Genomic DNA, 15,726 nt, shown 5'->3' on the forward strand with positions numbered 1-15,726 from the left:
TGACAAATAAGTAGTAATATATCTTACATGTGTCTTAACAAGGAACCTTAATTACCAGCTCACCTCTTGCCCTCCTTGCCCTATTGCCCTCCAAAACAAATGGTTTAATCTCAAATTTTTATCTTAAACAGATGTCAAGGATCATCATTGAAAGATCTCCTTCCTTTGGAGGTCTCTAAACAAAAGCTTGACAAATGCTCTAATGATGTTTCCTGCTTGGCAAGGGGGGCTGGTGGCTGATGGCCCCTGTGATCTCTTCCAACTATATGAAATAAGAATCTAGCATAAGGATTTAACATTTCTTAGCTTCTAATTCCTTTGCATAATTACATTTAAGCCAATATATATTTAATACATAACATAAATAACCTTTTAAAAGGAAAAGAAATCTTAAAAGGATCTCAGTTTAAGAAAGAAACAACTTTAGAAAAAGACTTCCCAAAATACTCTCTTCTCCAGCCAAGCCAGTTGCCTCTTTCACTGCTCTTGACCTTTCAACCTTAGGAAAATATGGCTCAAGTTTAATGGGAGGCACATGGTTTTATTTTACTATTTACCCACTCTTAATTATGTTTATCTCTTTTTTTATCTTCTGTAATATGTAGGGTCAGTGTAACCTTGGCTGGCAGCCTGTAATTCCCTTTTTACGACTTTGAGAATTGTTTTCTGCTATAAATCAGGGGGCCCCCTTGTCTAGGAGAAAAACATTTTGCCAAGGTTCTTAGGCAGCTGCTCTTCTGCCTGGCATGAACATTTGAAAATCTTTAAGCTCATTTTAAGATACAGGCCCTGATCAAGCCTTAATAAAAATACAGGCTTATGATTAGATGCCTCATTATCATTGTGCAATATCGGAGGTGCCATGAAATTGGCTGCCCTGCTTCACCCTCGCCCCCCTGCATGAGGAGCGCTATATTGCTGCATACTGCTGGGTCAATACCGTTATCATGGTGTGATTTCAAAACCGATTTTGGTCAATATATTGAAAAATAACAGCACTAAAATAGACCATAAAATTTGTACAAAAATGACAAAAATTAGTTGAGGCAAGGGATGGAGCTGTGGACCCCCGGGTACATTCTGCAGACCCCTACACCAGTGTGGTGTAGTGGTTAAGTGTGACAGACGCATGTCTCCGCTCCTCCACATGCAGCTGCTGAGTGACCTTGGGCCAGTCACACTTCTCTGAAGTCTCTCAGCCCCACTCACCTCACAGAGTGTTTGTTGTGCGGGAGGAAGGGAAAGGAGAATGTTAGCCACTTTGAGACTCCTTCGGGTAGTGATAAAGTGGGATATCAAATCCAAACTCCTCTTCTAATTGGGAACCACTGCTCTAGACCAAAATAGTTGGGGACCCTGGACCTACACTCACTGGAAGGAGATCTCAGACATGTCTTTCCCTGATATTCCTGGAGGTGCCAGGGATTGAACATGGGACAAGGTGCATGCAAAGTGCATGCTCTACAACTGAGCTATAGCCCCTAATGTATTGCATACAATCGGGTGGAAGGTCTTAAAGGCACATAAAAGTAATGAAAGCTATTTCTGTGTTATACTCTTAAAAACAAATAGACTTCACTTCATTCACTCTCAGAAGTGCATATATCTCCCAGAATATATTGTTAATAGGCTTTTGCAGTTATTTTACCTTGTTTACAAAACTCCAAGCAGGAGCACAAGTGATTGCTTTGCTACTACAATATACCTCTTCCTGGGAAACATCAGATGACATTTACATTTTTGAAATGCATTTTAAGATTAGGAAAACGTGTCTAGTAAACAATTACAGCCGTACTACATTCTTAATGTAGTTGCAAAACACCAGAATCTTGTTTTGAAAGATCACAAATTTCCTACGGTGCAATTTTTAATCTTTAGTTTAAAGATTATAGTGTTTAGCTGAAGCAGAAACAAGGAAATGGGTTCAAGACTTTGAGGAAAGAGAACAATGTGTTTGGACTGGTTTCACTTCCTAGCATTGGAAGGAAAAGAGGTTTTCCTGTGCTTGCAGAAACAGCAATATGCTGAAAGCCTTGTCAACAGGCTTTGTCTTGATTAATAGGTTTCCCACCAAGAATTTTCTATATGCATTTTGAAGAGAATTTTTTTTTTGCTTTTGGTACAAAGGGAGCCATAATTATAAGTGAACCTTTATGACTCAGCATCACTACAATTTTTAAAATGTGTTTAGAAATAATGCCCATTATGTTAAGGAATATAACTGTAAAATAAATATTTAAACCCTAGTTTCCCAGGTTCTGGCACAACACTTTGAATCACACTGTGTTTGATTGTCTCATTTTACAGCTATCACTTCTCTGTTTCCCAGTACTGTGGTGCTGTTAAAATTACTGGTACAAGCAAGCACGGTGCTGATAACACCAAGGTTGCAGGTTTGGTCCCCTTATAGGACAGCTGCATATTCCTGCATTGCAGGGGGTTGGAATAGATGATCCTTAGGATCCCTCCCAACTGTACAATTCTATGAAGCCAATGTTTTAATTTGCAAAAAGGCTTGTTTCAAGATCCCCAAATGCAATGGGCTAATAGACTCGATGTCCTACACCAGTAACTTCTTTCTTGCATCTCCTTCCCTCTTTTTTGTATCAGCCTTCTCAGAAGCAACAGTTCAGTGAAACTCCCAAAGGTAACATACGTTTCGACTTGAGGCGAAGGAAAGACACGAAGACCCTACTTTGGTGGAATCTACACACACATGACGCGGGTGGCGCTGTGGGTTAAACCACAGAGCCTAGGACTTGCCGATCAGAAGGTCGGCAGTTCAAATCCCCGCGACGGGGTGAGCTCCCGTTGCTCGGTCCCTGCTCCTGCCAACCTAGCAGTTCGAAAGCATGTCAGTCCAAGTAGATAAATAGGTACCGTTCCGGCGGGAAGGTAAATGGCGTTTCCGTGTTCTGTCTTGTTCACCAGAAGTGGCTTAGTCATCCTGGCCACATGACCCGGAAGTTGTACGCTGGCTCCCTTGGCCAATAAAGCAAGGTGAGTGCCAAAACCCCAGTTGGCCACGACTGGACCTAATGGTCAGGGGTCCCCTTTACCTTTACACACACATTTTTTAAAAACGCTTTTTAAAAGAAGTTTTGAAAAAGGCATTGAATTTTGCATAGCTCACTCTCGCCTTCTGGTGTCACATTTGGATACAGTATTGCACTTTACAACACATTTAAAAAGTCTTCTTGGCAGCTGTGTAGCTGAGGACTTTGTGTGGCATTAATTTTGGTTGAAGAGATCTAGACCTGGAGATCTCTAGAACATCTGGAAAGGCCCTCTGCCGGGTAATGGTTTGACTGATCGAGATCCAAGGCTATATGTATATGTATATATGTATTTCTATAGCTTTGAATTTATATTGCCCTGAATCTCGATGCCAGGCGCGCCTTGAGTCAGGAGGACCCCTGTCGCGAGCCGAAAGCGGCTGCTTTCCCGCCCCCTGCGACCAATTCAGTGGTGGATGTGACAGGTGGGTGGGTGCTCTGGGCCCCCGGGAACTGTAGCACCCTCGCTAGTCTGCTCCCTTCGCCTCCCAGGCTGTCCGCGAGAGGCGCCATAGTCCCCACCTGGCTCTTCTCCTCGCCTTGGTCGTCTCCAAAAGGTGGCGCAGGCGACGGCGGCGCGCTCCGGGCCTGGCGCCAAGCCGCTGGGTTTCCGGAGGGCCGAGCCTGCGCCTTGTGGTGGCCCCTCCTTCCTTCCTTCCTTCCTTCCCTCCCTCCTCCGCTTGCCGCCGTCGCTTCGCGCTCCCCCTTCGGCGCCGGTGGAGGGGAGCTCCACACAGGCGCGGCAGCGGCGGCGGCGGCGGCTTTGGCACCGACTCCCGGGAGGCACAAGCTGCGGGGCGGCGCGCAGGCCTGGGTCGGAGAGCGCGCCACGCCGCGCCTGGCTTCGCTTCGGGGCGTCTCCGGGGCTGGAGGTGCAACGAGGACGGGGCTCCTTGGCGCGCAGTCTCCTCGCGTCGGTTTGGAGTTTCCTCAGGCAGCAGGCATAAGAGTTTCTGGTTTCTCTCTCCCCATCCCACCCCCTTTTTTGTGAGTGTGGCTTTCTTCCCTCCTTTCTTGGGTGCAGGTGCCGCCTCTCTGCAAATTCCATCTCTGGAGAGAGAACCGGGCGGATGGAAGATAGCTCAGTGCTATCCTATCGGGCATGCTGTGCATATTGACCTGGGAGCAAATCCCATTGAGCTCCGCTCTTTATAGTCCAGCGGCCCAAAGGAAAGACCGCCCCGGCACTTTTCTCCAAAGGACTTCTTTTCCCTTGCAGCCTGAAGGTCTGGGGCTGCCTTTGCAGGCTTTTCAGCACAACCCCTTCCTCTGTCCTCCACATTTTGGGCGACAGCGCCCATCATCCCTGATCATTAGCTATGCTGGCTGGGGTGGGGCTGGTCGGAGTTGTAGTCCCAATATCTGGAAGACCCTCGGTTGGCTCCCTTGCTTTTTCCATGCTGCAGCGAAGCCTAAATCTGTGAAGCAACTGTGTCTGCTTGTCGCTGCCTTCATTTCCCTTCCCTTCCTCTGTTGTCTTCAGGTCCTTATACTTTGTAGGTCTTCCTCTCTCCCTGTTCCATATCTCTGACTGCCTGATGTTTCCGCTTGGATACTTCAACATTATTGTTATCCTTCTTGTTTGCATGGCACAGTGCAAGAGATTCCTGATCTTGGGGAGCTTTTAGTCCAAAATTTGAAACAAGGAAGGAAGCAGGCAGGAGCAATACATGTGATTGTTTAAGTTTCATGTGTTTATGCTTGGCCAAAGGGTTCCTAACTATGTTAAGGCATGGGAACTAGGGGAATGCGCCAAAGGCTTTGTGGAAAAAAGGTGTGTTTTGAAAAGGGATGTGAATGAACTAAGAGAGGAGTCAGTACACAGGTATTCTGGGATCCAAGCAATAAGAGGCAGCAAGAGAAAAAAAGTCGGGCTGTGGAATCTGTAGCTCTTTATGTGCTGACCATATCTACTAGATCCAGATTATTCTACGGTGTTGTTTGAAAGATTCCTGCATTGCTGAAGTTTGGACTTAGATGACCATCATGGTCTCTTCCAACTCTGTGATTCTATGTTTCTGTATTCTGCATATGCTCAGAAACACTTTTCTTTATTGTTACAGGTATGAACCCTGGCACTGAAAAATATTGTGGCAATGAGCCTTGGTTAAGGCCTGTTTGAAAGCTCTGCAGCAGGCAGGGAGGCTGACAGCATCTCTCTCTCTACCTTCCCATTCCTAAGGACCCAGAGCCATTAACCACAGAGGTAAGGTTTGTCGGGTGTCTTCCGGGATAAATGGACATAGATATCAAAATCCAAGAAGATGCGGAGTTGCTGTACTTGATTATGTTTTCCATGGAGACAGAATATAGTGCTAACCCTATGCATTTTGTGGCGTGTTGTGGAATAGGGGCGAAGTTTTGCATTCATAAAACTTTCAGGAGAAGGAAGTTTGGTTTCAAAAAGCTCAAAAATGTCCAGATTATGGTGGAGAGAATTGCGTTAGGCAATGTAGTCGATAATAAACGATATGCATTGAAGTCAATGTATAATTTACTCCAGAAACTACTTGTGTGGTCCTTTTTCTTCCTCTTAGTACATTTACAATGTATTAGTGGGCCATAGACACTTTTTTTGGATGAATAGCTGTGACAAACTGGTATGTATTAAATTTGGAAAGGAAAAGAGCGCGCTCTGAAATTTTTAGCAGGAAAGGCATAACCGAACCTGAATACGCACTCTTCTTTAAGAGCAGAGGAATTTCGACTGCATGCTAGTGTTTCTGTCAAGGCACTAATCTCATTGTGCAGTGGCGAGATGGGTAAGATTATCCACATGTTCTCCTGAGTGTCCTCTCCATCACGGTGGAGCTGCAGGCACTGAAACAGGTCAGCCAGTAGCTAGAGCACAGAGTTTGGATATCTCACAGTGAATTCCACTGAACGGAGGTGCAAGTGGATGTAATTGTATCACGTGGCAGTGGCCAAGACAGCCCAAGTAACTGTCCAGCTCAGCTTTTTGGGGTTGTGAAAGGGTTGTTCGGTTTGAACTTGTCTTCAGATACAGTCATACCTCATGTCACGTCCGCTTCATGTTACGTTCTTTCAGGTTACGTCCCGCAGCAACCCGGAACTACCGGAAAGGGTTACTTCCGGGTTTCGCCGCTCGCGCATGCGCAGAAGCACAAAATGACGTCACGTGCATGCACAGAAGCGGCGAATCGCAACCCGCGCATGTGCAGACACGCCGCTGCGGGTTGCGTTCTTTTCATGTTGCAAACGGGCCTCCGGAACGGATCCCGTTTGCAACCAGAGGTACCACTGTATGTATAAGGCGGTACGCTTGACCTAAGTTGTTCGGTATGTTTGTGTCATAGTACAAGAACCCTATAGAATCATAGCAATGCAGGACTCTTGACTAAATCATACATGACAGGTGGCCGCCCAATCTCTGATTAAAAACCTCCAAGGAAGGAGAGTCCACCACCTCCCAAGGGAGACCGTTCCACTGTCGAACAGCTCTCCCCGATTTTTAGTTGGAGTCTTCTTTCTTGTAACTGGAAGCCATTGGAACGAGTCCTCCGCCCCCTCGGAGCAGGAGGAAACAAGCCCTTAAAATAGTAGAAGATGGCTATCATATTTCCTCTCAGTCTCCTCTTCTCTAGGCTAAACACACCCAGCTCCTTCAACCGTTCCTCATAAGGCTTGGGTTCCAGACCCTTGATCATATGCACACATTCCAACTTGTTAATACCCTTCTTAAATCATGGCACCCAGAGCTGGATGCTACTCCAGGTGTGGTCTGGCCAAGGCAGAACAGAATGGTACAAACAGCAACCATTTTAGGCATGTCCAGTTGATGCTCAGCTGCTGACGCAAAGGCCCTTTTTGACCCAGAAGACAGAGGAATGGGGGCAGGGTAGAGGTGTAATGGGGCGTAACAGGCTTATGCATGCCCTGCTGACACACGCGGGGACCAGGAAAGGAATCCCTGCTCAAAATGGCGCACTGTCTGTACTATTATTTCCCTTGATCTGGACACCATACTTCTGTTGATGCAGCCTAGATTAGCATTGCCTTCAACCTGGCCCAGTAGAAAAAGGTGATCATCCATGTGGATGATCATCCATCTTTATGGCTTTACATTTCCATATTAAATTCCCATTTTTTCTTACATGTTGCTTTAGCTATGGTATGATTATGTTCCCATTTGTTTGCATACACGAGAAACATTTCAAAAACTACTGGGGTAGTGGAAAGTTGTTTCAGAACTGCCTCTCACCCCTTGACTTTTAAGAGGTTCTCAGGGACAGAGTTTGAACCATGAAAGCACTAACCGCAAAATCCCATGAATTCCACATACACAAAAGGCAATGTGGCTATCTGATCAGGCATTTTCTGCCCTCCATTTGTTTTGGTTTCCATTCTTTTCTTGGATGCAGAGGAAGCAAATCCCTCGAGAGTCCTGCACGGTTTCCTGACTTGAGTTCCCAGGCATCTCTTGGGAACAAGAGTTTGCCTTCGCCTAGTGGCTCCCCAACTGCGACAGCGATAAATGCTATATGAACACATGTTTGTGCCAAGAGGAGAGTCTTTCTTGCCAAGAGATCTATAGCTGCATGCTTTTAAAAAAACAAGCACACATACACAGACTTTAGGTTTATGGTTGAATAGAATCAATTAACTGAAGTCGTAGGTATGCCATTCTTAAACCGTTTTTCTGTGTGTTTGCTTTAGGTTTTCCAGATTGCCATGTTAATGCTGCTTGCATTTGGAGTCCTGCTTCAAGAAATCTTGGCCAGGACCCAAGGTGAAAGTCTTACTGATGGCAGCAACATTCCACAAGTGCCATTGTATAGCTATGGAAACATCAACTTGCCCGAAGAACATATCCCATACTTTTTGCACAATAACCAGCCCTTTGCCACAGCCTGCAAGAACGATCTTCATTGCCCATATAAAGTAAATACTCCTCTTTTTTTTTTTTTTTTTTTTTACTGGAGCCTAATGCCGATTTGTTGTGTTCTTAGAATCAAAGAGGTTGAAGGTGATGATAACTGGCTTCTTTTCCAGAAACCATGATGGTGATGATTCCAGACTCCATCTTAGGTCACTGCCTATGTTGGGCTATCCAAAATGTCACAAAATAGTGTGCAAGCTTTCAAGTTCTCCATAACGCTTAATCAGGCTTGGTGTTAAAAAAAATGTAAGGTGCCAGAAGAGGGCGTGGGAAGAGAAAGAAATACATTTGACGGGTGCCCAAGTTATCTGTGTCTGCATCTGGTAAGAATATTAGCATGGAGTGTGCAGGGAGGTAGCATCAGTCCGAGCCAACAATCAGGGTTGACATCTGGAGGGCACCAGGTTGGGAAAGGCTGCTTTAGAGCCTTTAATCTGATAGGTGCTTAAATGTGTGTTTAATTTCCTCTGTATTCTCTTTGGCTGCTGCTAACAACATACTTGTTTATCCAAGCCTACCCAGATACATAGGGACGCGGGCGGCGCTGTGGGTTAAACCACAGAGCCCAGGACTTGCCGATCAGAAGGTCGGCGGTTCGAATCCCCATGACTGGGTGAGGTCCCGTTGCTCGGTCCCTGCTCCTGCCAACCTAGCAGTTCGAAAGCACGTCAAAGTGCAAGTAGATAAATAGGTACCGCTCTGGCGGGAAGGTAAACGGCGTTTCCGTGCACTGCTCTGGTTCGCCAGAAGCGGCTTAGTCATGCTGGCCACATGACCCGGAAGCTGTACGCCGGCTCCCTCGGCCAATAAAGCGAGATGAGCACCACAACCCCAGAGTCAGTCACGACTGGACCTAATGGTCAAGGGTCCCTTTACCTTTACCTTTTACCCAGATACATAGAATGCTGGTGTGTTTTTAATTTATTGCTGGTTTTAACTTTTAGAACGCCTTGATTGCTTTTACTGACAATCTTAACTTTTTAAAAAAAATAGTCTTTATTGATTTAAATCACACACATATACAAAATATTTGCGAAGGATTTACAATCTCATATTGCAATTATATAAGATCATTTTGTACCAACCATACCATATTAGCAGAACTCGAGTGATACCTGTAAATAAAACACATAAGAAATACTGCTTTTCGAGTAAATAGGAACAATACTCAAGAATATGAAACTGCAACAAAAAGGACAGTATAAACAGTACAATGAGAATGATTGTAAGACTCGTTTTGTCAGAAGTCTTTTTATTTAAGTGTTTATTAAGATGTTAATAGGAAGATTATGTACCTCGGGTTAGGTACTTAATTTGTTCCGGAGGTCCGTACTTAACCTGAAACTGTTCTTAACCTGAAGCACCACTTTAGCTAATGGGGCCTCCTGCTGCCGCTGCACCGCCGGAGCACGATTTCTGTTCTCATCCTGAAGGAAAGTTCTTAACCTGAAGCACTATTTCTGGGTTAGCGGAGAAGCGTATGTAACCTGAAGCATATGTAACCCGAGGTACCACCGTATCTAAATTTGTTTCTGTTCTCTTCTTTTCTCCTTCTGCAATTTCTTCTCCCTTTTCTTTCTCAATTGTTTTTCTTTCTTGACAATCTTAACTATTTTATTCATTTCGTAAACTGCTTTGAGGTTTCCTACAGTCAAGCAGTATACAGTGGTACCTCAGGTTACATATGCTTCAGGTTATATACGCTTCAGGTTACAGACTCCACTAACCCAGAAATAGTGCTTCAGGTTAAGAACTTTCCTTCAGGATGAGAACAGAAATCGTGCTCTGGCGGCGCGGCAGCAGCAGGAGGCCCCATTAGCTAAAATGGTACCTCAGGTTAAGAACAGTTTCAGGTTAAGTACAGACCTCCGTAACAAATTAAGTACTTAACCCGAGGTACCACTGTATAGATTTTATGAAATAAACACCTTGATTGACTTATAGTATGTCCATGTGTAGAACTGGAAGTAGGCTCAAATCTTTAGAGGTAAAAAGTACATGCAGGTTATTGGTAGATCACACATGCATTTTTGCAAGTTTGCTTGTTCGGCAACATGGCACCAACATCCAAAGCAAAGCTGGCATTTTCCTGTGTTTCCAGAAATACTTGAAGAAATTGAAAGCCTGTTGGGGTTATGAGAAATCATGCAAGCCTGAAAACCGTTTTGGATATCCGAGATGTGATTATGCTGAGATTGGATGGTAAGCGTACATTCCACGCCCACGTGCCTCCTGCAAACTCAGACCCAGGCCAAGCCCAACACTCAGTTCCATATAGAGACCTTCTGCTAGTATTTATTTATTTTGGTACATGAAACAAGACCCAAAGCCTCCCAATTTATATGTTGCCATTTGTTTTTCCAGAGCCATAGGTTCTGATAACATATACCAGGGATATAGTAGGGCAACATTTTAATTAATATATAGAGATAGATGGACAGATATAGATATGCATATGGGGTCATGAAGAGTCGGACGCGACTAAATGACTGATCAACAACAAATATATATATGTGCATAATAGTTCTAACATCTCCACTACTGATCTATTCCCATCCCAAATGCTAAGTACGCGCCCCTGTGCCTTCTTGCAGATCAGTTAAGTGGTACCCTTTTTGTGCATAGGCAGAATACGTTGAAGCTCACTCTTGTTCATTGTTACACTCAGTAAACCTAGCTTATAAGGTTGTGCAGCGGCATTTATTAACCCATAGACTGGGTTTATTCCCATAGTTAAAGCTTGATGTTTTCTCAAATGGACACACTTGCATTATTTCACCATGTAAGGGCTAACACCATTGAGGAGGCCCAGCATGTATTCTGGAAGCAAGCTGACTTTGGTTATGTTAAGGAGAGGATGAATGAAGTGAAGACTCACTGCAGACCTCAGGCAATGGTAAGCATGCTTGTACACATTCAGAGAAAATTGTTTCCTGATGCTATGCTCCACTTCCCCCCAATTCTTCATATATATATATATATATATATATATATATATATATATATATATTGCTTTTGTCATTTTCTTATAGGGAGATTCTTCACTTCAATGTTCTCGTTACCTCCAGTATTGCAGAGCAACAAATCTATACATTGATTTAAGAAACCCCAAAAGAAACCATGAGAGGTACGTACCTTACTTACATTTCAGCAGGAGAAACAGACACACTAAATATCCCTATTAACCAATTCTGCTCATCTATAAAAGACTTCTATTTTTTAAAATACTTCTCCAATAGTCATTAACAGATATATGCCAGGACTCAGAAATCTGCATAGGTTTAATCATCCAAGAATGATGTCTAGAAATCTCTTCTTCTTTTTTACTTTTTAAATAATCATTTGCTGGCCCTCATGATTGTAGAACAGATATGGGGAACCTTGGGCTCTCCAGGTGTTGCTGAACTACAGTGCTATAGCAGGTTCTGCAAACATCTTTCTGAATTTGGAAAAACACAGTTATTTTCTAGTTGGCTGATTTTATTCAGTACTTGCTTTAATTCATGAAGCATGCTTTTGTTCATAAGTTTGCTTCGGTTTTATGTTCATATCGTCAAAAGTGTGTCTATATATAGTCATTGTATGACCGTTACGCTTATTTCTCGAGACCATTAAAACATTTGCAGCTTTGTTGATTGAACTGTAGGCTGGATGCATGTTGAAGCAACGACATCACCATTTTGGTTCACTCGAGACACTTCAGGGATCCATGCAACCCATGTTTCCAGTGTATCACATGCAGTGCAATCCTGCGCTTGCTTAGAAGTCAGTCCCACGATATTCATTGGGGGTCTTATATGGAAGTCATGGTGTTTAGGATTGTAGCCTTTGACTGCAAGCTTGTGCTTAGTGATCTGGCAGTGAGCTTCATTGAATACCACAGAGTTTAATTTTGAGTAAGCATGCTCGTTGTACAGAATGACAAGTTAAAGCGTGATGATGAATCAATGCCTTGATGTACATCATTAATCAAGAGAGTGCTCACAAGGTAGTCCAGTTTAGAACTGATTTCAACTTCTGCTAATAATGTTTCCCCTCTTTAAATAGATTCAATGAAGACTTCTTCCAGAAGGGTGAAATTGGAGGCCACTGCAATTTAGACATTCAAACTTTCCTTGCTGAAGGGCAGCGGAAGAGCCCTTTACAGTCTTGGTAAGATTTGTAGCTGTCTGCTCTTTCTTGTTTCTCTACGGTAGACATCTTTGTAGAAAAGCTCAGCTCCCAGTACTGTGCTCAGTTGCGTACTCCCCTTCTCTCCCACCAGGCACACCCATCTAGGAGGCCCCCCAATTTTCAATGCGGGGGCCAGGCCCCCTCAGTGTTCCACAGCCAGGCAGGCCCCATTGGGCCCTCCCGTGGCACTGCAGGCTCTGTTGGGCCCTCCTGTGGGCCCTATACCACCGTGAGATGCATGATGTCATGCGCACTTGCCAGGCCTAGCCCCCCATGTTGGGCAGAACCCGGTGAGCCTGTCTCCCACCACATGTCACAGCCGTTGTTTTTTTTAAGGAAGAAACAGGCTTCTATGATGGTGGAGCAAAGGGACAATGACTGAGGTGGTGGTTATTCTAGTCTAGAATGTTAGCAACAAAAAGCAGGTCATTGTGGCTGCATTACATTCTTATCTGTGGGAACCGTTGTTTTTTAACATGAAAATCCGCAGGTAATAGGGAAACCTGGGAATTGATGTGGCCTGTTTTGTATAGCCTGTATCAAGGGTGGGGAACCTTTGGTCTGTGAGGTGTTGCTCCCAGGTCCACAAAATCGAGTGTTATGAGAGAGGGAGAAAAACTTCCCTACTTTCTACTTTCCTCATGCCATGTGTTCTTCTGTCATGTTACCTCCTGCTCATCAAACTAAAAAGTCCCAAATGCTGCAGCGGTTCTTCTTAGTCGGGTTGCTCCATCCCTTAGATGATTTTGGTCGCTATTTCCTGGACCTTTTCCAACTCTATAATATCCTTTTTAGGGCAAGACAATCGGAACTGTACACAGTATTCTAAATGCAGTCACATCATGAATGCCTGATGAGGGCTTCAGTTTTGTTTTCAATTCCTTCCCTAACAATCCCTAGCATGGGATTTTCCTTTTTCATAGCCACCGTGCACTGTCAGCATCTTCACTGAGCTTTCTGCTACAACCCATGACTTGATCAGTCCCCACCAATTCAAGCACCATGTGTGTGTATAATAATAATAATAATAATAATAATAATAATAATAATCAAATGTTAAAAACAGTACAGTATTAAATATTAAAAACTTCCCTGAACAGGGCTGCCTTCAGATGTCTTTTAAAGATGGGATAGCTGCTTATTTCCTTCACATCTGAAGGGAGGGTGTTCCGCAGGGTGGGCGCCACTACCGAGAAGGCCCTCTGCCTGGTTCCCTGTAACCTCACTTCTCGCAATGAGGGAACCGCCAGAAGGCCCTGGGCGCTGGATCTCAGGGTCCGTGTATTAAGATTTACAGGCCATTCACTCCATTCGGAAACATGCTTTTGGAGCTCTTCGTCGTTCTAACTACCGTGAACACGTGAACAGTTTGCTGTTGTCAGCAAACATGGCCACCTCACTGCTAACCCCAACTCTAGCTAATTTATGAACAAGTTTAAAAAGCCCTTTCTCCATTTAGAGAACTGCCAATTCATACCTCCTGCTACTGAAACAATACCTGATCCAGAAGAGAGCCCTCTCCTCTTACTTATCATCTTCTAGAAATATATATTGCAGGGCTCAAGTTCTATAAGCTGAGCCCAGTGCAAATGGTATTACGTCATGGAGGAGACTTGCTAGGCTGTTAAATGGATCATGCTAATTGGTCTTGTACCTGCAGTCATGAATAACTTGTGTCTGTGCTGAGATGCCTTTAAAATCATGGTCAGTGCACTTGACATGAGCGTAGATATATTCAAATTAACTGGATATTGGAAATGCACGGACAGAGAGATTCTCTCTCTTGAAACTTTCCCCAGCTCTTGATTTATAGATCAAAGATGCTGCTTGCTCCTGAGATCAAAGGCAGAGTTTAACCTTTTGAAGCCTTACTGAAGAAGCTTCAGTTACAATTAAAAATAATTTTAATTGTCAAACTTTGTCTAACTTCACCAGCATTGTGAAGAGAAGTCTGCATGGTGCATTGCTTAAATTATTGTTTTTGGATATGGGTGGTGTTTTTTTAAAATATTTTTTTGCAGCTTCTATTAAATGACTGTAATTACAGGTTTGCGGAGCTCCAGACATATACGGAACTCAACTCCAGGCCTATGGAAGATGGCAGTTGTGATGTTATTATTGACAAGCCAACTTATTTCATGAAGCTTGATGCAGGTACAAGCCAGTGTGGTTTCTGTATGTGCAGATCTGTACGACTCCTGGCAGTGTGTCAGGATGATATGTTTGGAGGTGGTCATGTAAAGTTCATTTATATGCACAGATTCTGCAAGTATTTCATTATCTTGTAGCATGCTCCAGCAAATTGGATATTGCCCCAGCACACTTAAAGGTAAAGGGACCCCTGACCATTAGGTCCAGTCGTGGCTGACTCTGGGGTTGCGGTGCTCATCTCGCTTTATTGGCTGAGGGAGCCGGCGTACAGCTTCCGGGTCATGTGGCCAGCATGACTAAGTCGCTTCTGGTGAACCAGAGCAGCACACGGAAACCCCGTTTACCTTTCCGCTGGAGTGGTACCTATTTACCTACTTGCACTTTGATGTGCTTTCGAACTGCTAGGTTGGCAGGAGCAGGGACCGAGCAACGGGAGCTCACCCCGTCGCAGGGATTCAAACCGCTGACCTTCCAATTGGCAAGTCCTAGGCTCTGTTGTTTAACCCACAGCGCCACCCGCGTCCCCCATCACACTTAGGGGCAAGCTAAAAGCCAATTATGATATATTCTGTGTGCATACGCAGCTTACACATGACCATAGCACTTCTATGCATACCACACGCAGGCTGAAGTCGATGTGGACAAGAACTGCCTGCCATCCCTGCTATAAGTTATTTTGAACTTCTTTTTTAAGTTTCTTAAATCCTAAACTATTTGTGAAGCTACAGAGCTCGGTTCAAAGCCTGTTCTCAGTCAGCCCTGGCATTCTGGTCAACTTGGTTCAGTCTTGATGATTTGAATGGAACTCCTTGCTCTTTAAAACTCAGAAGCAGGGCTGTGTTTTCAAAGTATTGTTTGTCCTGAGTTTGCAGCAGCACTCTGAGTGAGAACAGTTAAAAAGCAAGGGTTCCTGTCCAAGGAGATAGAAATGTTTGAAATAAATAAATGGAATAAATCTGAAGCAGAGATGTCCCAGCATTTTTCTTTTTTAACATCTGGGCTGCACCAGTGTTCTTGCACTTCACTGTTGTAGCCCTTTTCATTTGCAAAGGGTTTTGCAGTCTTTGTTTGCACTCGCCTCCTCAAGCCAGAATGCAGAGAAATGGGATCGGTAGGATTTCCTTTCTCCACTCCCACCAGAAAGGATGGTTCCCAAGGCCATTTAGAGAGACTGGCAGAGGTGGTTCTTGAGTCTGTGGTTTCTAGACCCAAGTCACAGTCTTTGGCACATACTTGCCGCTTCACCATTTCAGCCTCTTGATTAGATGTAAACTGCATGCCGTGGCGGGATGCAGGTGGCGCTGTGGGTTAAACCACAGAGCCTATGACTTGCCGATCAGAAGGTCAGCAGTTCAAATCCCCATGACGGAGTGAGCTCCCGTTGCTCGGTCCCTGCTCCTGCCAACCCAGCAGTTCGAAAGCATATCAAAGTGCAAGTAGATAAAT

At 44.3% G+C, this 15,726-nt stretch overlaps 1 protein-coding gene across 3 annotated transcripts in view; it reads left to right on the forward strand.

Annotated features, from left to right (window-relative positions):
* Positions 1-3,708: 3,708 nt before the first annotated feature.
* The window catches only part of EOGT (EGF domain specific O-linked N-acetylglucosamine transferase), a 30,464-nt gene continuing 18,446 nt past the window's right edge, over positions 3,709-15,726 (forward strand). The window contains exons 1-8 of one of the 3 annotated variants that reach the window (XM_079963446.1): positions 3,709-4,043; positions 5,120-5,262; positions 7,734-7,958; positions 10,058-10,158; positions 10,744-10,852; positions 10,989-11,083; positions 12,004-12,108; positions 14,177-14,283. In XM_079963446.1, coding sequence (XP_079819572.1) covers positions 7,749-7,958; positions 10,058-10,158; positions 10,744-10,852; positions 10,989-11,083; positions 12,004-12,108; positions 14,177-14,283 — 727 coding nt within the window. In that variant the 5' untranslated portion in view covers positions 3,709-4,043; positions 5,120-5,262; positions 7,734-7,748. The remainder of the gene's footprint in view (positions 4,044-5,119; positions 5,263-7,733; positions 7,959-10,057; positions 10,159-10,743; positions 10,853-10,988; positions 11,084-12,003; positions 12,109-14,176; positions 14,284-15,726) is intronic. The other 2 variants (XM_079963444.1, XM_079963445.1) reach the window with 2 other exon arrangements.

The sequence above is a fragment of the Podarcis cretensis genome, assembly GCF_951804945.1.
Source record: "Podarcis cretensis genome assembly, chromosome: 2".
In the NCBI taxonomy this organism is placed as follows: domain Eukaryota; kingdom Metazoa; phylum Chordata; class Lepidosauria; order Squamata; family Lacertidae; genus Podarcis; species Podarcis cretensis.